This window comes from Dermacentor andersoni, chromosome 6, assembly GCF_023375885.2.
Source record: "Dermacentor andersoni chromosome 6, qqDerAnde1_hic_scaffold, whole genome shotgun sequence".
In the NCBI taxonomy this organism is placed as follows: Eukaryota; Metazoa; Arthropoda; class Arachnida; order Ixodida; family Ixodidae; genus Dermacentor; species Dermacentor andersoni.
In genome coordinates this window covers 61,383,028-61,406,074 of record NC_092819.1, presented here as the reverse complement: position 1 = coordinate 61,406,074, position 23,047 = coordinate 61,383,028, and the positions used below count along the sequence as shown (strand labels likewise).

Genomic DNA, 23,047 nt, shown 5'->3' with positions numbered 1-23,047 from the left:
ACTCGCTGCCACAATGGGATCACTGTGTGGATCACTGTGTCTCGGAAACTTGAGATTACGCAACCACCAGCAATAGACCTGCGCTAGGAGGGGATCATGCCCCCCAGCACGTGTTTGATCATGTTACCATGTGTTTATTCCATCCCTAACCCTCTTGCAACGGGAAGAAATCGTCAGCTCTCGTGTTTCTCTGAGCACTGCGAGCTGCCACATGCCTTGCGGCCTCTGCAAGTTGTTCACCAACGCGACAAATGACGCAATGGTGTTTCCTGCACACCACAACCCAGCTGGCGTGGTTTGAGAGTGTTTTTGCCACTCAATCTGTTCATGTGGAAGGACGCTTGAAATAACTTTTACCTTGGCTGATGCATGTATAGTTTTCTGCTAGATTTACTAGCTGTATAGGCTCCAAGCACATGCTTCAGATAGCCAGAAACTTTGTTAAATCGAAACAGTGTCAGGAAATTACTTCGTTAAGTCACAAAAGGAACTACACGGTTTTCAATGGAACTAAGGTCGGGAAATGAAAACAGTTCATTACATCGTGAATTTCGTTAAACTGAGGTTCGTAATATCGAGCTTTGACTTTGTGCGCACACACACACACACACACACGCTCTTCTAAGCTCTCCCATCCCCTCTCTACATCTACCACGTGACCGGCTTCCCACACTTTACACACATACACCTTTCTCCACTTTCACACTTCTAATGCTAATGCATTAAATAAAAAGGGCTATATATACATTCACCAACTAGTAATTCGGACTCGGCAAGGACTACCTAAAGTCAGAATAATCAGGAGTCCAAAATATCGGAGTAACCAGAACTGAGGTGACCTTATTCCACAAGTAGTCAGAAAAGCTAGACAATGCATTCCTGCACACACATATGATTGCATGTGACATGGTCAGTCTGTATTCTGACTACTATCATGCTGCTACATATAGACAAAAGTGCAGTTAACCCTGTTTTATGACTTTAAGAGGGGTTGACCCTGCTTTATGATTCGGAGTGACAGAAATGGGTAACAGCAGTCAAATAAGTTGCCTCTGACAATGTAGCTATTCTGCAAGTAAAGGAACAAGCACTAAGTGAGCTGAATACACACTAAAAATCACAAATGTAGTGTTTACAACTAGTGGCTTGGCTTATCCTATGGTTTGTCTATAATGGGCAATGTATCAAAACAAAAACATTGCTCTTTCTGCTGAGCTTGGTGGCTGTATTAGCACATATTGTGCAGGCGGAGTCTGAATTATTAAACTGAACACTGTTATGTGACCAAAATTTTGGTCGTCCTAACATTATGTCTACAGCCCAAATGGCAGTGTTGCAAAACCGTCTGTATGTCCGAATTATCTGTGCCTGCATAATAGGTCAGTGACTGCATATACAAAAAAAAAGTTGCTGTTTTGCCCAAAAGGCAACACACTGATAACAATAGCAGGGTATTAGATCACATGAAGTAAGGTTTGTAGTCTTGCCACTCACACAAATTACAGTGAACATTCGCTTACTAGTTAAATTAACAAACATGATGTGATGTGTGTACCGGCAAATATGAGCGGATATCACTCAACAACCATGGCGTGATAAAGAGCGCAGGCTTCGGGGAGTGAACGCTTCGTGCTACCTCTTGCTTTAAGACGTCTCTTAAACTTGAGATTACATGACTTCCAACACTAAGAGAAGGCAGTGCACATCAGCCACCATCGTTCATGGCTCACTTTCACAAGCTTTTCTTTCAGACCTATAAAATACGGCGCACAATGGCAATCTTATCGCACTTGGATTTTATATAGTACCACACGGCAACGCTGATGGTGATGACGTCACCGATGGCGAAAATTCGCCTGGAGTGTTTATATATATTTAATATCGAAATAAATGAACTATGCAGTTCAGCAAATATAGAATTTGAAAAAACCCTTTGCTCAGAATCAGTGGAACATGCGAGCCGCATCGTTTTGAGTGGCCATTCTTTTTTTTCCCCAATTCTTAGTGTTTATCAGCAAATGCACACAGATGTAAATAAATGAATAGTACTCACTTTATTTGAATTAGTGAGCAAGCCAAACAGCACCAAGTGTGAGTGCTTATTTGAGTTTCATATTCTTATATGTACAGGTTTACCTGCTCTCAGAAAAAGCACATTAGTATCCAGGTGCTCATGACAAGTTAAAGAGGCATGAAGAGCTGCAGACTGATTTTTGAATGCTAGATGCCGAGTGTTACTCTCCAAGTGGTGAAGTCAAGGAACTTCATTCAGTTGAGGCAACTCTGTGAATATGGGTGTAAATCACTCACCTTGTTTGGAGGAAGGTCTTCAACTTCCTCTGTCGAGTCCCAGTCGCTGTCAGACAGCACTGACAACCTGTCGGCTGACAGTGCCTTCAAAGGCTGGGGATCCTCTTCCAGCAGTTCCTTGACAAGTGTCTCGCTCGACTCCTTCCCTGCATTCTTTCTCAGCTGCTGACCGTCGTACGCAAGTAAGACCTCAACGGACTTGTGCAATTCAGGCTCTGGCTTGGAGTTCCGCTTTTGCGAAACTGATGGGGGCACGTAGAGTGATGTGGCCTTTGCGTCTCCCTCCGAGTCGTCGAATGAAACGTCTTCTTCCATCCAACTGGGAATGTCGTTCTCTTCAAAGTGGGGTTTGGCTGGCGTCTTCTTTGGTGTTGCTTCCTTCTCAGGTATCCTAACAACATTTTCTATTTTTTCTCCTACTGTTTCTAGGCTGTGATCTTTCGAAACACTGAATTCGGTCCCCGCTAGTTCACCGTTGGTCACCGGCTTCGGCTGCGTGCTAGAATTGACCACGACTGATGAGATATAGGGCCTGTGGTGCTCTTTGATGCCAAGATGGTTTGGGCTTGGTGAATGGCCTGTAAAGTGCAACACGAATCTGCTTAGAAGAAGAAGCCGTTTCGGCACAGAACAGTGCAAAGGGTCGTTCTTGACACAATCTAGTGATTGTTAGCAAGGCAACCCAAACAGTTCTAGCAGGACGTCTCAGAACATGAAGAAAGCAAAAGGGATGCACACAAAAGACTGTACTCACCGGTGACAGAATGCTGAGGGGACAGGTGCGAGGGTGAAGGAATGACAATGTTGTATGGTAATCTCTGAAAAAAAGAAAAAAATTGCAGGTCTACTTGAAAGGCGAAGCACTGATTGCGATGGCAAATTAGTAGATAGCTGTACGAAGTAAGGCCAGTAGGTTTATCAGCCATATAAACTTGTAAACATTCACTTACTAACAAAATTAACAATGATAGAATGTGTAAACGCGACTCAACGAGGACGTAGAAAGAAACAGACACACAGAGAAAGCGCTGTCTTTGTGTGTCTGCTTCTTTCTATGTCCATGTTCAGTCGCGCTTACACATTCTATCATGGATTCAAACCAACTAGCCCGTCAAGGTGTTTTAACTAAATTAACCAGCATGGTGTCATGCGCGCACAGGTAAACACGAACACATCTCGCTCGATGACAGCGGAAACTGTAAAAATGCTAGAGTTGGGAATTGCGGCAGCAGCTGTGAGCCAATAGACCTCCATGCAGCTGTCGATTCAACTTAAACAAAATACTAAAAGCAAAGCGCATACGAAGCTACCAGAACTACATGCACTCTCCAAACATTGCAGATCGCTTTGAAGATAAGGCCCGCGTGAGCGCGCACATTGGCCACGTTGCAGATTGCTTTCGACACACACGAGCGCCAGCAACATGTCCCTATAGCGTCCGCCAAAGGAGTCTACTACAGCATCTGCGATTTGCGTGGCCAACGCTGTAGTAGATGCCGCGGTTGTCTCCACTCTGTACAGAGAGGCAGGCGAGGAGGACATCGAGGCACCCTAGTAGCTGCCGGAGAACGCCCCTCCTCCCTCGCCTGACCTCTCTGCCCCGTGTGCCACAGGAGAGGGCACGCATCCGAGCAGCATTCCTCACTCACGCACGCAAAATTGAACCGCGTTCGCTGGCTCACGCTTACACACTTTCAGTAATATGCAACCTCACGGCAACGGCGACAGCAGAAATTTGGCTGGCATGTCCATATAATTGCTATCGCAATAAAAATTTAAGCTGTCCTCAGCCAACCGCATCAACAGCATTACAACAAACTGGCTAAAAGTAAAATAAAAATTCGGCAGCATGTTACACTGCTGTAACACGAGAAGGCAAAATCATGCTGCACACATCGTAGTGCATTAAGTTATATGATTGGAGGGATCAGACAATTCTTGCAAGACATAATGAGCCGCAGTGTGAAGTAAACTGTAGGTTGACCTCCTCAATGACACATGAGAGCACCTAATGCACTACCTAAAGGTTCTTTCGTTTCTTCATTCATATTCAGCCACTGCATCTTTGCTTGCTTACGGAGGTGTGAGCCATTCCTGATGAAGATATTTTTTGTCTCACCGGACTGGACGCTGCTCTTTTGGGGATATGAGCCATTGCAACGCGACACTTAGGGCTTTTGCCTTAAAAGGGAAAAGATCACACAGCTTCATAAAACCTTGCCAGAGAGAACACAGGTGATCCAATTTTTCAAACAACATGGAAAGGCTGGGAAATACAGGCTTCAAAATGACAGCTGTTGATTTCCATGCTTAACTGTGGGCTTGGCACCAAGTTTCCTATACCAGTATCGGAATATCCGGACCTTGAATCACAGCTATGGGCTGTACATCGGGCCCGCGACATGGCGAAGGGGCATGGCCTCTCTGTCCCGACATGGAAGCGGCCCGCTGCGCACTAATCGTGCACACCGACGGACCTCAAGAAAGTTATTCATCCATCCATCTATCCATCCTGGTTTGTCGCACACTGCATTCACAGCTATCGCCACCAACCCTATTGCGATAAACATCTTTCCCTATGTTTCACAGTGTGTGGGGCGTAGTGCCATTGGAAGCGTACTGCACGCTTTAAGTAAGTGATAACCCAAATGCACCGCCGTTCCCTGCTGCAGACAGGGCGAAGTGTGATGTTTCACTTCGGCAGCACTGTAGACATCATATTCCAGTGTCATCTTCCCAGCTTGATTTTATTTTGGTTTCCCATGGCCGTCTTAAAATGCAATACAAAAACAATGCGTGCCTCAGTTTCGCTTGGAGGTGCCACCAGCTTGACATGCATTGGTGTTTCGTGATTGGCGATTCGCACCGAGTGGGCACATGAAAGTTCCCATCAAAATGCCCTGCCTGAAAAAGCTGCTGGCCCAGGCAGAATTTGAGGACCACAAACGTAAGCTTGCCGAAGGCGCACAAACGACAATGCGCGTCACAGGTTGCTCGTGCCCACTCAGTGCACTTCTCTGTCTCGTGCTGCAACAATTCACACAACGCTTTGCATTACGTAGATGTCACCTACAGTTGAGCCTGTCAAATCTTTTATAACTTAGCACTGTATGTTTACCCACTTAGTATGTTTTCTCCGCACATTTTTTTTTTTTTCACAATATGTACAAACAAAAATATTTTTATTTGGTTTAACATCATGAAAAAGCACCATTGATTATGACACCATTGATTATGATGGATGCTGCAGCGGAGGGCTCCAAATTATTTTTACCCCCTGGGGTTTCTATAGCGTGCACCTAAATCGAAGTACATCAGAGTTTATGCATTCCACTCCCTTTGAAATGCACCTGCCTTGGCCAGGAACTGAACCTGAGACCTAGTGCTTGATCGGGGAACGCCAATAACCACTGCGCCACAATGGCAAGTAATCGAGCAAACATGGAGCAGACATTAAGCTTGAGCCATGGTACCTAATGACAGCTGCATATTTGTAGATGCCCCGATAGTATTTTAAAGAAGTACTGACATGACAGTCTAAACCAAAGAAAAAGTGCTGGCAAGCCTCCGAGCGCCCTTAGTGATTCAGTACAGTAGCTCTTCTACACCCCGTTTCAGTTTCATTTCTATAGTGTTGTGATGTCATGGCACAGAAGCTAGTCACATGGGAACAGGACAGTGCCCATGTGAACACATTCTGCTTCATGACATCATGACACAGTAACCTCCTGGGAAGTGAAGCCGAAACTGGTGGTAGAAAAGCTGTCATATTAAATCATTTAGGCTGCACTGTGGCTTACCAATATTTTTCCAGGATTTACAGCTCTAGGACATTCATTTAAAGGGGGCCTGAACTACTTTCTATCGAAGTGGAGAAAGGCATTTGAAGTGAAAACAGGCTATTTCAGAAATACTGCAAAAAGTATTTCAATGCTTTCAGCAGAAGCAGAGTCACTGGCAATCAAACAAGGCTTCTGCTGTGCTTCTGTTCCTTCTTCAATGCCTTGCACTGCAAAGGCTATGGCTCAGTGGGGCGTGCCCACAATGCTCTGCCTTCTTATTGTCACCGCGGCATTCAGTTCAAATTTCATTTTGGAAGTTAACAGACACCATGATGTCCGATTTTGGCACTTATGACGGGCTAAACATAAGCCAAAGCGGTTTTCCTCAGCAAGCCACAGTGCGCTTAGCCAGTGGACTCATGGCAGCACCCTGCAGCGGCCACGGTATCTACGCTACGTAGCCGACCACAGCTACGTATAGTAGTTGCGTATGGGAATCTGCTTTATTACAAAATAAAGCGCAAGCCTGCCTCCTTAAGATAGTAAGGGGGCAAGCTTCTGCTGAAAAGAGAGCGTTGGAGAGAAATATGACTTCGCGATCCACTTGCGAGCTCCATGCATCGTGTATGACTGCAATATTTGGCTGGAATGTTCAAACCAGCGTATGCTACTTGCGGACTATGTTATTTCAACAAGCCTGATGGATGGTTCAGGGCCCTTTAATGCAAAAGAAAAATGAATAGTTGAAAATATGATGTCAGTATTAAGCACAGAAGACTACTTTGGGTAGTGCGCTCACCTTGCCTTTCCTGCTGGCTTCAGAGTCACTCGATGACTTCCATGACTCAATATCAGCAGTCTCAACTTCCCCTGGAAAGAGCAACAAGCATTAGATGTAGCTCTTTACCTCAAAAAGAAACCAACTCAGAAGCTACAAATTCCAAAATCGCAAACAAAAAATTGTTCAGTAAAACAACTGAATTAAAAGTTGGTTGTAAAAAGCAAATGATATTAGTAGTTTCAAAACCTTGCCCCATGCTTTTAACCAATCATTTTTATGAATGTAATATTCTGTGTATGCCATTTAACAGACCCAGCAAAAATGCACACTACAAGATGGACTCATTGCTGCATATATGACGTCGGACAAAACGATAAAAGGGCATGATGTGAAACAAAGACAACAGACACCCAGAAATGCACATTTTAATACTCAAGAGCAATGCACCAGCTAGTCCTAGTACAAGCCCTACTAAATGGACCTTGGAGTTATTTTCTCATTTCATGGCTGCTAGAGTGCGTTGACAGGATAGGTAGAATAATAATATTGTGCTGCCAATGTAATGATGTCATCACACACCATAGGTGTCCCACCGATTGCTATATCCCAGGACAGTATCACAGGACATGGGCACACCGACGTCGAGGACTGGCTGATGAGATATGAAAGGGTAAGCACCCACAACCAATGGGACGATCCCGCCAAACTGAGCAACGTGCTCTTCTATCTCACGAGTGTCGCCAGTCTCTGGTACAACCATGAGACCCGACCTTCTGACATAGTTCTTGTTCAAGACGTCTATAATGGCTGTGTTGGGTCGCCCTGCTGTGCGCAAGCTGTGAGCGGAATCGTGTTTGTGAGACTGTGTACAGCAGCCAGGTGAATCATTTACCAGCTACATAGATGTAATGGACTCGCGTAAGAAAGGCATTGCGACGGTGTCAGAGTCCAACAAAATCAGAAACGTCTTAAAAGGGATAGAGGACGGCCCACTATATCATTCCAATCCTTCTCTACACAAGGAACGTGTTCAATCAAGAATGGAGTTTGCGTTACCTCTCAAGTGTGCCTTAGAAAAGGGTTTTAATTTATTTCAATATTCATAAAGATCGCCCTGATTCGGACATGGTAAATGTAAACATCAATATCTTCACACTTTTCCTTAAATAATATCGAGCCCTCAGCTCGCAACTAAACATGCAACGAATGGCGCAACCTCTTTGCAACTGACACAGGTAAAAACAGCACAGATGCTCATTAGGTGCATGCAGAGGTGAAGTGGATATATAATGACGCACCAAGTGCATCAAACAAACAACAAACAGGACCGTCTTAGTAGTTCAGCCTGTGTGCTGTTGGTTTCCAGCACAGATGGTTGCTAAATGCACTGCAGCCGAAAAATTTTCTTACCAAGGCTGTTTCATGGCTCTATCATGCTCTAGCAAATGAAACAAAGCAAATTGCCATTCTAGTCTACGTTAAATTATTCGTGTTGCAACAGACGCCAATAACAAACAACTCTGCAATGAACCCAATCCCGCAATTATCTCAAGCCCCATTTCCAACACAGGTCAGCAGAAGAAACAAATACTCACTCGTATACAGCCACTAATATATTTTGCAGGCTATGACTCACTCGCACACATACTCATGAGCACTCACATTCTTTGGGACTCACTCACATCCCTGCTGGCATCCACTCGTACTCACTAACACTCACTCGCATTCATAGTCACTTTAAGTCACACTTACCAGCACTGGCTCATGCTCATACTCGTGTTCCCCCCAACTCACCAGCGCTCATTCACATATCCATACTCATGTCCACTAACGTTTGTCAACACTCACTCCCATTTGTACTCAGTCTGCTTAATATCACTGTCGCTGGCTTTCGTTCTCACTCCTGATCATAATCACGTACACTCAAACTCACAGGCGCTCGCTCCTGTTCACAATCACGCGCGCTCGCACCTTTTGTAACTACAGTCGAACCCGGATATATCGAATTCGACGGGGATCAGAAAATAGCTCGATATAGCGAAACTTCGATATACAGATATAGGCCAAAAAAGCTCTCGCAATCATAAAAAATTGTGGCTTACCGATTGGAACAGCCACGAATCACATAGCATGTGCACACAATATGAAAGCGCTTTATTTCACGGAAAAAAATATCACTAAATTTGGGCTGCTTTTTCCTCTGGGAAATGAAGTTTAAAACACTAGTCTCAATCTTCTCGAGACTGTCCAGGTGCGAGAGCCCAGTGCCTTCCATTTCGCCGCAACAGCGCCGAATCAGGCTGAACGCTGACGCCAGTTCAGTGGCTGTGCACGGACGCGTTTCTTTGAAAACACAGTTGCCCTCGTCGTCGCTGGAAACGCCGTCTTGAACGCCAGCTATTCCGGCCACAATGTCCTCATCAGCGAGGTCGGCTACCGCTTGAACTTCGCTGTCAGCGTTAATGAAGTCATCAACAGGAACTTTGGATGGAACGGCGCTGGGAAAATTGGACAAGTCGCGGAACGCGTCCTCCAAGCACTCATCATCATCTAAAGCTTCCGGACATTCATCTCCGGCCACTTCAAGGCCTGCCTTGCCAAAACAGTTGGCTACTGTGGCCTGCTTCACGTTGCCCCAAGCGCCGGTAATCATCTGGATCGCGCCGAGCAGGTCAATCTTGAGATCGGTTCCCATGAGGAGGTGTATGAGGAGCCGTTGAATAAGTCGCTTCCGATAGCATACCTTGAATGCCTTTATGATAACCTGGTCGAGGGGCTGCAGTCTCGCTGTGGTGTTCGGCGGGAAGAACTTCAATTTGATGTGCTGCAGCCTGCAAGTCGTTTTATGGGCCGAACAGTTGTCTACCAGAAGGCAAACTCGGCGGCCCGACTTGCCCAACTCAGCGTCCCAAGCCTGCAGCCATTCAACAAAAAGTTGATGTGTCATCCAGGCCTTCCTATCACAGCCGTAGCGGATGGGAAGCTGTTTACAGTTCTTGAAGCAGCGCGGTGACTTGCTCTTCCCGATCACGAATGGCCGTAGCTTGCACGAGCCGTCCATTTTGGCTGCAAGCAGCACTGACACACGCACTTTGCTCATTTTACCGTCGTGGCATGAGGTTCCACGAAGAGCGAGTGTCTTATTCGGCAACATTTGCCAAAAGAGACCAGTTTCGTCTGCATTGAAGATTTCTGCAGGCGAAAACTTCTCAGTGATCTTCGGCCACTCCTCAGAAAGCCACTGCTGCATCTCCTGGCTGCTGACAGCCCCACTTTCGCCTGAAATGGCCTTTCCTACAATGCCGTGGCGGTTTTTAAACCGTTGCAGCCATCCAGTGCCACCGCAAAAATTGTCTTCGCCAAGAGCCGTAGCAAACCATTTGGCCTTTTCGATTAACATCAGGCCATCCACAGGAATAATTTCCTCTCGGATTTCAAGAAACCATGTATAGATTGCCTTCTCCACTTTGTCAAAAGCAGCAGGGTGCACACGACACGCTCCAAGCGACTTTCCTCATCTGCTTTAAGCTTGATGTCCTGCTTGTTTTTTAACAACATACTTAAAGTACTCCGCGGAGTGCCGAATGCGTCTGCCACGGAGGACTTCTTTTCTCCATTCTCGACACGCCGGATTACTTCAAGCTTTCTTGCAAAGTCCAGATTCTTCCTCTTTTTTGTGTCCGCGGATGCCATAGCTCACCAGATGACCGCAATCACACACGCTACACACGGCACGTTGAAACAAAGGTATGCACAACAAAACGCGCGATGCGCAGATGGAGCAGTCCGAGCGAAGCCTGTTCGAGCGGCAGTCAACGGGGCTGCGAAGGAACGACAAAGGGAAAAGAAAGAAGAGAGCGGGGGAAAAAATTGGTGGAATATGCTGTCGAAGGTGCTGTGTTCGTTTTTTGAGCCCTCTCTGGCTCTCTTGTCTCCCCTGGCCCACGAGCGACCGTGCCGACCCCTCACTTTCTCTCTCTCCCTTTTCCCAGGAAGCGTGGCTTGGAAACGTCGCCGCGTCTTCATGCCACACACTCTTCGCTGAGCTCCAATGCCCTTGCTCAATGCACACGCCGGCGGTAGAGGAGGAGTGAGAGAGCTCGTGCCGGTGGGGCGCAAGAACGGGGGAAAGGCTCTGCATCTCCGTCGCTAGGCGACGGCCGCGCATGCGTAGAGGAGGAGCCTGCTGACTGACTCTGCGGAAATGTTTTCCCCTGAGGACCGGACACGAATGTCTTTGGGAAAAGCGCACCTTCCAAGGAGTGGCACGGCATTCGATATATCGAATGTCCCGACGAAAATGGAATTCAGTATACTACGCAATTGTCCTATACTTTTACATACTATTTTCAAGGGGGTAATCTGTGTGTTCGATATAGCCAATAATTCGAAATATGCGGGTTCGATATATCCGGGTTCGACTGTAATCCTCTGTCTCACGCTTGCGAAACGAGCGTGGAGCGAGCATGAGTTGGGATTTGCGCGAGTGAGTGTGCCGACCTACGGCTTCCACACAAGGGGCAAACTTTAACAAGAACCACACCTAGGGAGTCCAGGGGGTAGGGTGAATCTGAACAACCAAATAAATGCTCACCACCGTGGGCGCTGCTGGTCTTTGAGGCAAGCAGCTTGGCACATTCGTCATGACCAGATCTCCGAGCAAGGTCGAGTGCAGTGCAACCTTCGTCATCAACTGCATTTGCGTTGGCCCCTCGACTCAGAAGCAGTTGAGCCAGGGCCACTGACCCAGCTTCCGAGGCCACCATCAATGGAGTCCTGTACGTGAAGGCGGCACGAGACACAAAATCAGAATAAAAAAATAATGCCAATATCATACATCATTCATGCATTAAGTATGAGATCCTATGGCTCGACAAAAGTGCCAAAAACATTACAATTTCCAATGAAGAGATTCTCAAACAAATATATCAGCCAGACGAGTCCCAATGCCTTTAGCAAAATGCTGAAGTGCTCCCACATCCTTGGCATTACGTGTGCACGAAGAAAAATAAAGCTCCCATATGCAAACGACCTTGCAAAAATATCTACAGTCAATCAATGGCAAAGAAAAGTGTGATGGGTGGTTCAGGCAAGTGATAAGCTGCCTTGCAGCAGTTAGGAGAAGATAAAACTGATATCATCAGAGACACTAACATTTGGGGTGAAACATGTGGCTTTTGCTGTTCAGGAAACAATTCTAATTCATGCTCCAGTGCTAGTGTATGAGAAGACTTGAAAAAATTGTGTGTAAATGGAACAACGTAAGCTGTAACGTAAGCCCAAAAGAAGTTCCATCACAACACAAAGGTTGCATCTTGAAGAGCATTTGTGAAAAGTACATATTGTTGCTAAAATCGCCTAACGAATGTAATGTCACATTAAAGCAGTGTTGCAGTGTCACGTGAACAGTGTGTGTGTATGAAGTGGGCATCATCGTTAATCAGTTCGGGCTCAAAAGCATTGCGTGCCTTGTGAGAAAGCTCAGATGAAGCCCTTCTTCAAACAGTGGCTCAACATAATAACTCAACAACAGAAAATGAACGCAGGCGCACAATAGGAGATAGGAATGTAACAAAAGCACAGATGAAGTCAATCACAAAGAGATACATGTATAAGTGAGCAGATGAACACACAAGAAAAGGCTATGGAAAGCAGTGTTTCTGCAGTAGCACAGGTAAGACTGTGGCTATTTATACTCAAGTCACATAACAGTAGTATGGTGTTCCCACCAGGTGAATTAAACTACACTAAAAACGTGCAGCCTTTTCAGCCTGCGACATTCGCTACAACTGAATAGTCTCTTGGTCCAAAACAAATGCTGCATGATTTCTAGAGAAGGGCAACCTAACAATTTACATAGATCTGATATTTACGTTTAGTGTCCCTTGATGTTTTGTAATATCAACCCAGCGGCAACAATACCATACATATTTACAAACAGTTCCATGTCCTGATTTTCTCAACACTACAGTTGACTTCCATTAATTCGACCCTGATGATATTGAAGAAACTGGTCAAATTATTCAGCAAGCAGAAAAAAAGAAAGAAAGGCCAAAACTGCTGATGCATTCAAAGTATTTGTCCTGATTCTAAAATGGCCCTCAATTGAATGTGCACCTACATTTTATGTGCTCAAAGTAGAAAACTAATGTAGAAATGACATCACAGTGGAAATCAAATGCACCCTGTTACTTTAGCAAGAAAAAAGTGCCATGCCTCCGATTCTGACAATAAGAAAAAGACAAAACCAGTGAGCGTTACTTTCGCAGATGGAAACTTATTTACCTAATGTACATTGTCATTACTCTCGGACTGCACTTTATCACTTTCTAGCAAGAATCACATGTCATTATTTGTACAGTCCATGGTGCATATGATAGTCTACATTTATGAAATGACTCCACAACATTTGCAAACAGGATTGTGATCCACACCTACAACAACGACTTCGCTAGCTCGCCCTGGAATGTATACAATTCTCCGGAATGCCAAGAATGTGTGATATGGCTTGTTGCTGCTAGCTTAACACAATAAATATAGCTTGAATGTGTTTGCGTAATCAGACTGGAAGTTGATGTCGTCGTGCCATGCAAGAAAACTCGTTCCGTTACCATCCATATTCGCCACATTGTGATGACAATGATGATTATGCTGGCTAGGCTGGCTCCGACGAATGAACACCGCAAATGCAGTTTTGTTTTTGTTTTCGGATCATATTGCACTGCTCAAGCACTGCAAATTTTCGGACAAATTTTCTTGAAGAGAGAGAGAGAGAGAAGATGCACACATTAAGGGGATAAACACTGTAATAATTTCTATTTTCACTTCAACATCTTCCTGGGGCAGGCCAAAAGTAGGCATTTTCCATGGGAGATGACGTGTACCCATGGGAGATGACTGTACCCTAAGCACTGCCAAAACAGATGCTGACGCTAGTGGAATCACTAAGTGCAGCTACCATTGGGGTTCGGCACGTGCGTGATGAACAGTCAGGTTCGAATTATCTGGCAAAGGCTAACGTCAGGATCAAAATAAGGAAAGTTTAGTCCCATAGAAATGCATGAGCGCCGGCTAGGACCTTCGGCCGGGATTGATTTGACCAAAAAAGTAGAGTTAACCAGAGTCGAATTAAAAGAAGTCTACTGTATTATATATGCAAACTGCACCTGCTCAAAGCTGTAGCCACGTGCTTACTTTTTTTTGTTGTCCCCAGCATTTGCCTGGGCGCCGCGATCTAATAGGAGACGGGCCACATCTAGGTGCTGCTGGACGGCTGCCAAGTACAGCGGTGACATACCTTCCTGCAAACGGGCAACAAAGGTGCGCTCTCGAAATTTCATCACACAGATCATCAACAATTGTCGATTTGCCCTGGAGAACTATGTGGACCACATGTCAAAGCTGAGACGCAATGTCATTCCAGTAGAATGATGCAAGTAGTTCAGGGTGTCTTTGTGCCAAACTTTTCACCACAGACTACGAGGTACACTGTGGTGAAGGGCTTTAGATTAATTTTCATCGCCTAGGGACATTTAACATTTGTTAAATCTAAATGCACAAGCATCTTTGTATTCCACTTTCACTGGAATGCAGGCATGAAAGCCCAAAATTGAATCCACATCTCGGCACTCAAGCACGAGATGTTAGCAGGCATTTACAGAGTGTGAAGGTTACTACTTACTCTTGATAACTCGTCGTGCTCAAGTTGTGAACTTTCCTAATTAAATAGAGAACAAATATTCAAGAAAATTACCTTTAAATATTGAATCAAATATTGAATATTGGCCAATTTCTGAAGAGCGAAATATAAAGTTTGCGCGGAGTCTCCTTGGAAGTAAAATAGGCTTATGTAAATTAATTGATGCGTGCACATAATTCTGTTTACAAATGGGCATCCAGTCAACAGCATTTGTAAATGAGAAGCAATCTTCAGTTAATCAGCTCACCATGACAACTACAGTAACTAGAAAAGGGAACAGCATGTGAGCAGACGCATGCAGATTACTGTGTTGAAGGAGCAAAGTGTGAAACTACAGCACTGAAAATTCTTTAACCAAAGGGATGCAAATGAACACAGTGAGACTGGTTAAATAATCATTTAACATAAGTTGAGACAACAGATTCTATAGACTGCTTAAAAGTAAAGCATTCCTACTAAATGGTTGAAAAGTTTTTAGCAGTACTATTCACTCCGAAACTGGTGCCTCTGTGCAACAACTGCAGCCTTCCTGCAGCAGAATTATTCGGGACAGTTCTTACTTACACCAATCTGTTTACCTCGAGCCTCTGATAAGTGTTGTTAAACCCAATATTTGAAGAGAAATGAATATTTGACAATCTGGAATAGGCACCTCACAAATGAAATAGGAATCGAATAGTCCTTGCTATTGGATTCATATTCAAAAATTTGAATGTTTGCACACCCGTGCTTTTTCCTCAATTCACAATGAGGCACTGCCCAATTCCCATTTTGCGATGAATTACATCATCCATCGGCGGAGTGGATGCAAACTTGGGATATGTTTTATGCTTTAAACAGAAGTCTCCACCTTGTTCCTCGCCGAGACATCGGCATCAAACTGCACAAGCAATGCAGCCATATCAGCCTGTCCCGTCGAAAGGGCCAAGTGAAGTGCTGTGTCTAGGTTTTGGTCAGGAACATCAGGATTGGCCCTCTGCTCCAGCAGACATCGAGCTGCTTCCAGATGATGGCCCTCCACGGCCTGGAAAGGAAAGAGAGACAGAATAAAGACCAGAAAGAAGGTTACTGACTTGGAAGTCAGAATTACAATAAAATAAAGTCAGCATGCTGACAACAAAATGCACTTGCAACTGGCAAACTTTATTTAGTGAGTGGTTTAAAAAGTAATGCAAGCTGCATTACTTTTCAGACCAGTCAATAAATGAAATTTTGTTCTTTTCAACCTTAAAACTGCCTCCCAAGTGTGGTAGAATGTAGTAGGATATAGCAGGATTGAAAGCTCAGCAGGCTGCTGCAGGAAGGTGTTACCAGCACAAGATGGGTAGTGTGCATCTATGTGTGCAAACATAAAAATCACTGACACATGAAAGAATGTCTTCACATAGGAGTTCTGAAGAAGCATAATGTGAAAAATCATGGCCCTCACGGCAGCCATGGCCGTGAGCAGCACTGCCTAGCACTCCCACAGCTAACCTGGAATACAGATACGTAAATACCCAAGAAAATGGATGGGAGGATGGTCACTATGGTAGGTTAACTGGTAAAGAACTTTATGTGTACTACAGAAACTGTGGCTTTGGCTTCCACTTGCAGCAAGCTGTCTTTTCGTTAACTTTCATTTCCTTATTTCGTTTAAACATACCAATTCATTTCCTTTATACTTTGTCTGACTTCATGGTCTGTTGTTTCCATATGATCGTAACTAACAAATAATCAAGCCCCTCAAATCCTCTTATTCTTACCAATCACTTGATACCGTTATTTCAATTGTTTTTCAGTTCAAGAAGGTCCCATGTGGCACTTTTTTTGCCCTTCACTTCAAAAAAGTAAGGACACCTAAAGGTATGGGTGGAAAGCCTCGTATTTCCTTTCATACTAGTTCATACTACACTTTTTATTGTCTTCCTTGGGCCACTTCATTAATTAATTAATTTATTTATTTATCAAGAATTGCCAGCCTGTATTTCAAGCCTTAGGCAGGAAGGTGTATTGAATACAAAGTTTTGCAGTAATGCAACATACACTTTGCAACAACAAAAGGAGGAAGGATTTACATAAGGAAGAACATATGCAAGCAACCCAGGAAAAGCATATCAAGTCAAGTCAAGACAGTCAAGCAGATCGGTTGTACGAATGCTTGCTAATGCCCCCTGCGTCCTCGCGGCATGCGTGCTTGGAGCAGCACATGGGCTACCATGTTCTAGCATGCCAGTGTCCAGTAAAGCCAGATGCTGGGCCAGCGTGCCTCGGGGTGAGTGGGGAATTTTCCGAGGCGAAATCGCAGGCTGCCCTACTAAAACATTTTCCTCCACCCTCTAGGCTGTGTATTACGACACTGCGGTTGCTAAGTGAGGTTTTGGCTGTGGTTACATATTGAGGTTAGAGTGTACTGGGGAATGTACATGCAAAAGACGGCCTGACCTAAATTTGGTTGTAGGGTAAGTACAAAGTCTCGCCACTTGTCAACTGCACAATACTGCACCTTCATCAGTGGAGTCTTCCCTTCAGAGTCCAAGGCATCGACCCGGGCCTGAGCACGCAGCAGAAGCTGCACAATGGTCACGTGACCCCTTGCAGCTGCCAGGTGGAGTGGGCTCCTGAAGAACAAACACAGGAAATTTGCCAAATAAAATCGAAATGCTTTGTTCCTTTTTCTTTTTCAATTCATACTTTCGAAATTACTTCAACCTGGGTATACTGCTTCTGTTACACGCTTATTACATGTCGTTTAAATATGTCTCGCAACCCAAACACATAGAGTAGTAGTGTGCATTATATGGCTGGATAAGTGGATGGAACTCATTAAAACACTAATGATATGAGATGTCAATGCTATCATAACTGCTAATATGGCAGTACACACATAACACAGGACTTAAGGCACTTATTTACTGCTAATCTCAATGCACAAATGCATTACAGAGGGGAACAGTACAGTTAAGAAGTACAATAAATTCCTGGTTTATATAATGTTAGCTAACAATGCATGAAAACAAACAATGTCTCGCATGGAGGCAACTGATCCAGGAAGGCTGCTCCAGACCTCAAAAGCTGTGGAATAAATGAGTATGGGCAAAACTTTGCATAATATGCAATGCGCAACTACTGTCATTGATGCTTGATGAAATACAAAAGAGTATAAAGGCGGAGATGTGGCACATCATAATACATTTTCTGAAAGAAACTTTTGCACAGGATACACGAGAGAGCACTTCCAAGAGCACGTTTCATGGATAGGACACTAGCTGTGGGGTAACAGTATTTAGATATAAATCGAGCAGCATTATTCTGAGCATGCTAAAGTGTAGTAAAAAGATGGACTGGTAGATTACACTTGCAGAATATAAAATGTCAGTCCGACTATGAGCAGAGGATCGCTAAGCTAGAAAATAGCCAAAAATAAAGGATGGGTGGCGACACCACCTTGAAATTCCCGTACTAGTATTTCCTAACGTCATGAATTTTGACAGCGCCTGCTTAGGAGTACAATTAGTTGCTTGTTGATAAACAAACGCTACATTGTAATCAAGAGGGCCATAGACTGATTTTATAAGAAGTTTTGAGAGCCTTTTCCAAGCTATTATGAGACAAAATACATGAAAATATACATCGAAATTCACAATTTCACATCGACACATGAGTTCTGCAGTTTGAGTACACAGTGCTGAAAGGAAAATTTTGGCCATCATTTTCTCCGCTACTAGCCAACTCTTTTCCAACAAATAATTGAAAATAGAGCCTTGAAAGTCAATCTCGCCAATCTAAAGAGTCTCCAATATGCGCAACAACTGTCGCAATAATGTTGCTCTGTCTGAGACATATTTGTTATGATGTCAGATTGCTTAAACAGCTCTGAAAATGGACCAGATGAGCAGACAAAATTTAACCAAACCGTCTCATGAAAGAAATTAGTGAATGTTTATTGGGAAGGAGGATAGCCCTTCTACATCTCAAGGGGAAAGGGCTCATACAGACAGAAGACAACATAGCCATCAATACATTAATTCAAACTACATACAGTACACGTGAATACAATAAGCAAGACACCAAGGTACTATCTCTTCTTTATGAACTTCAAACAGAATAGTTGCTGCATGCAAAATTCTATGTATCAGTGTTCAAGTCACAAGATTTTCCTGGCAGCAGCCATAAATGATAGTAGCTTTGTCAGCATAGTATACATGAGGCAACTTTTAGTAGAGCATTAAAAGGTCACAGCAAAGCAACTTTATATACAATATTCTGCAGAATGCATGCAGCATAGAAAAAACAATGACATTGAAGCAACCGCCTGCCTGAAGATAGCATTGTGATGGAAAATGCTAAACGTTAGCCCCAAGAAAAAAAAAGTAATGTGACCTCTGGCCTACAAATGCTCATGTGGGAAGTCGTGTAGACTACACCTCCCGTATCACAGCTGTGGGTAAGGCTGTCAAAACAACTTGGGACTGCGCGTTTGTAGCTTGTCTATCCATTCTGGGTCACAGCCGTGGCATAAGCGCGCGGCCATTTCACTGAGTTTGTTGAAACAGTGCACAGCTCTGCCTGCGCCTAAACATCACACATGGAGCCGGAATAAAATGAATGAGGGCGTTTAAGCCGTGTGGTGACTGGTCCACTCACAACAAAACCGTAACTGATGTTTCAGTCGCCAACCGAGACAACGTCCGGTACTTCAATCAAAGCGGTACTTCAAAGCGGACAACAAAGCGGTACTTCATGAAAACCGGTGAGCCAAGGATAACACAATGGAAACGCCTCTAAACATCGCAGGTGGCATTTGACAGTTGTTGACGGGGCTGGCTGCTGCTATAATGCGGGCGGGTCGGTTTACTTACAACAGACAGTGGACGCAGAAACTGAAGAAAAGTACGCACAACGCAAGGCCCCTGAAGGCAGATGCGAAGCCGATGCTTGTGATAAGACCCTTCCATCCCGCATCCGAGATAGGCGTATCGTCGGAAAACATTCAGCCGCCGTCCTCCGCGCTCGCGCGAAGGACTGAGGCGGCTGAAGAATCGAGGCTGCGCCGAGCTACAATGCATCGCGCCCACGCGACTATACGCTCCATGGTAGGAGCGGTGACCCCTTCACGCGACTTCCGTCCACCCACGAACGTCTTCGCGAGTCTCACACGCGGTTCACGCGTGCCAAACAACCCTCATAGTTCTCGGTCACGAAGGAGTTGCTTGACCGTGGACGCACCAAATTTGGAGAACGCGCGCGCGCGCCGCCATCCATTAAAAAAAGGGTACGGAAGCACGTTGTAACTACCGCCCTCGACAACACGATAACGAGCGAAGCGCTCTCGCTTACCTGCTCTCATTGTCCTGAAAACTGACGTCAACTTTCTTGGCAGCAGAACGGGCCCGGTCTTCGTCGCCCAGCCAGCATGCCTTATGGAGCTTCGTGAAACTCGAGTCCGTCCTCGCGAGATCGATTGAGTAGCCGTGAATTTCGTCCGTGTGTCCATCGTGCGAACTCAAACTAGCAGTGCTCTGCTTCTTGGCGGAGGACGATTTGAGTATTTTCTTCTGGAAGAACTTCTTCATGGCTCGCGCCAACGAGCGACCTCCCACGAAGTATGCATCAAGGGGGAGCCTGAGAAAAGAAAAGTAAGAGCGACAGCACACGGTCCTCGCCGCACTCGATTACGGCCACTTGAAGTCGTTTGGGCACGCGAGGACGAGGCGACGACGGCGACGAGTGGACATCGTGAGGGAAAACAGGCGCGCCGTATGCTTACGCAGTACACCGAAGGACTGGAGCGAAGAAGTAACAGCCGCCGCGGTCACATTTTTGCTTGAGAAATGTTATTGTCTGTTGCCGCTGGCAACCGCACAAGTGAGGCACGCGAAACATCGGGCGCGGTGCGCGTTTAATTTTTGTTGTTTCACTTTCGCCTTTATCGTTTCAGCCGCGAATTCGTAAATGTAATTGCGACCGTTTCGTATACGTAAGAAAAACTTTTTAAATTTATATCGTTAAAATAAACGTAATGCTAATAAATATTTAACAATTTTAACATAATAGTTATATTTTATAATTTTTGCATTGAATGTTTTAGCCGCAACAGCAACGGTGCTTTGGTTTGTGCAACTGCGTGCGCGGCCATTATCAACATATTAAATGTCTGCTTCCTCAAAAAATGCGCGCCGGACTCGGAGATTTCAAGATTTTCGCAGATTTAGCGGCTTCATAGCGTTGTCACGATGTAGAAGCAGTTACGTTACACGTGTACTATCTATGTAAGCTTGTGTGTAAACTTTTATGATGTCAAACAGATCCCCTGACCCCATCTATACCTTGCGAGGTCACAGTGGGCCTATAACAACGGTCGAATTTATCGACGATATTCTTTTCTCAGGATCATCTGACGGTGAAATATTTGCTTGGGACCTTGAGGTTAGTGGTGAGAGGTGTTCACGACTTCCTAAAGTCATTGTAAAAAAAAACTTTCTTTTTGACAGCTGTTTGTCGGCGTAGTACAAGTCAAAGATCACTCAACTTGGCGTCCGAATGCCTCATTTCTATTGCATTCTTTTTTTCTAGACGTTTAGGAGAAAACACTCCTTAGTGGGACACAACAATAAGGGAATTTTATGGATCGGCCATTCCCAAAAAGCTGTGATAACCCAGGGTCGTGACGGCACTGTGGCGATTTGGTCGTTGAGTGACAATCAGTGGAAGCAATCAGGTTAGTTGTCTGCTCGCATTTGTGATATCCTCCTTGCATGCATTTTGACGCATAACCAGTAATATTTAACCGATACGCTCTAGACATAGACGGTATGATTTTCGGAGCTGGAACAACATACAGTTTTAATAGGGAGCAATTGTGCACAGAGCTGCTGGAAGTCATTTGTGTCGCCTTCTGTAGCTAACACAAAACAGCAACGCCACAGCTGTCCAAGAAAGAAAGAAAGAAAAGAAGGAGGGAAAACTTTCATACTGTTTAAATTATGACGCACATTATTTTCATCTTTGCTCGTAGCTTTCTCATGCCGTCTGCGAAATAAGCACTCGGAGGAAGGTCTGTTAAGCTTTTTGCATAGGTCAAGAGGTAAGAATCGGGGCTACACTAGCATCTCTTTGTGTGTCTGTATAAAAACAAAGACCTTGTTTCTCCTTGTTCGCCAAGCAAAACAAGCACCCCGTCGCAGTAAACGTACTGGCATACTTGCAACTGGCACCGTTTGCGCTTTCAGTGCTGTCATTTCATTTATTCGACTTCCCGCTGCCTACTCTATAATTTTAGATACCTTCTGAAGTTTCATATGCGTATACGCATTTAGCCAGACAACAGTGGCGTAGATAGAGGACAGTTTTGGGACCGAAAGGATTCTGAAACCGTCTGGGCATTCCGCCTGCATATGCAATTTATGCACGCAGATGGAATGGCCAGGAAAACACTACCAAAATAACAATGTAGTTAAGGTGCTGCTAGCTAAGACGTTTCCTTTAAACATTTTGTTCAGCATCTTATGCGAGCGAAAGAGTGCCGCTTACCAAAAATATCGCTCTCTCATTTTGTCCTGCTTGATGGTCAGGTACCATAGTGACAGATTCGAAAGGATTCTGCCAGTGCAGCCTTCCTGGTGCTGCGTCGAACCTGATTGCTGCGCCATCCGAGCCAGACTGGAAGATTACACTGTGGGACTTGGAAACCAGGAAGCCCGTCGCATCCACTCTCGAGCCGAAGGAACGGCTCGGCATGGCAATGTGCATTAAGCTCAGCACTGACTGCAACAGCGTTCTTGCCGCTTATGAGAATGGCAGCATCATCGAATATGACATCCGATGTGGTGGTGCCCCGGTCTCGACACTGGCATTGTACACGGAGCCAATAATGTGCATGGACTTCGATGAAATCCACAGGGCGAACAGGGGAATGTGCGGTTCGGTGTCTAACGAACTGTGTGTGTTTGAACGAGACGAAGGACAACTTCTTGAGAAGCGCAGGCTGACAGTCACGAATGACGGCTTCTGTTCTCTGCAAATACGTCCCGATGGCAGGATAGTTGCGTCGGGCGGTTGGGATGGGAGAATACGCGTGTTCGGCTGGAAGAACCTGAAGCCGCTTGCGGTGCTGGACTTGCACAAGGAGTCTGTGCAAGCTGTGAGGTTCTCGGAAAGAGATTTGTGCAAGGCGGGCTTGCTTCTTGCTGCGGGCAGCAAAGATAGGACAGTGTCCTTATGGTCTCTGTACAACTGAATTTGATGACCATTTTAGTGTCATAAAATAAACAGCGCAAACGAATTGAATGCGTGTTTCCTAAGACAGTTTGTATGAATGCTTAAGTTTTGTTATGATTGATTATGATTGTTATGATTGATTATTTGATATGACTTGAAAAAGACAACTCCACTTGTCGAAGGATGCAGTTTAATTTTAAGTTGCTTTTAATAAATGTACCGGTGTCAATCTTTATAACTTGTTGATTCGGATGGTTATTATAATGATAACCAGTT

At 44.8% G+C, this 23,047-nt stretch overlaps 2 protein-coding genes across 4 annotated transcripts in view; one reads left to right on the top strand and one right to left on the bottom strand.

The window, feature by feature from the left end:
• The window catches only part of LOC126522757 (uncharacterized), a 68,310-nt gene extending 47,788 nt beyond the window's left edge, over positions 1-20,522 (bottom strand). For 2 of the 3 annotated variants that reach the window (XM_050171546.3, XM_050171549.3), the window contains exons 1-8: positions 19,892-20,521; positions 17,058-17,172; positions 15,423-15,596; positions 14,068-14,174; positions 11,468-11,649; positions 6,892-6,962; positions 3,065-3,128; positions 2,311-2,888 (exon numbers count right to left, since the gene is read on the bottom strand). In XM_050171546.3, coding sequence (XP_050027503.1) covers positions 2,311-2,888; positions 3,065-3,128; positions 6,892-6,962; positions 11,468-11,649; positions 14,068-14,174; positions 15,423-15,596; positions 17,058-17,172; positions 19,892-20,127 — 1,527 coding nt within the window. In that variant the 5' untranslated portion in view covers positions 20,128-20,521. Of the gene's footprint in view, positions 1-2,310; positions 2,889-3,064; positions 3,129-6,891; positions 6,963-11,467; positions 11,650-14,067; positions 14,175-15,422; positions 15,597-17,057; positions 17,173-19,891 lie in introns of all 3 variants that reach the window. The other variant, XM_050171548.3, reaches the window with a different exon arrangement.
• Positions 20,523-20,676: 154 nt separating this feature from the next.
• LOC126522770 (guanine nucleotide-binding protein subunit beta-like protein 1) lies at positions 20,677-22,835 on the top strand. The gene is made up of 3 exons (XM_050171573.3): positions 20,677-20,980; positions 21,128-21,272; positions 22,126-22,835. The coding sequence occupies exons 1-3, from the start codon at positions 20,846-20,848 to the stop codon at positions 22,788-22,790; spliced, it is 945 nt and encodes a 314-aa protein (XP_050027530.1). The 5' UTR covers positions 20,677-20,845; the 3' UTR covers positions 22,791-22,835.
• Positions 22,836-23,047: the final 212 nt, after the last annotated feature.

Coding starts and splice junctions, on each gene's coding strand:
- LOC126522770 (XM_050171573.3), top strand. CDS start 20,846: ATGATGTCAAACAGATCCCCTGACCCCATCTATACCTTGCGAGGTCAC. Junction 20,981..21,127: donor TATTTGCTTGGGACCTTGAG/GTTAGTGGTGAG, acceptor CTTTTTTTCTAG/ACGTTTAGGAGAAAACACTC. Junction 21,273..22,125: donor CAATCAGTGGAAGCAATCAG/GTTAGTTGTCTG, acceptor CTTGATGGTCAG/GTACCATAGTGACAGATTCG.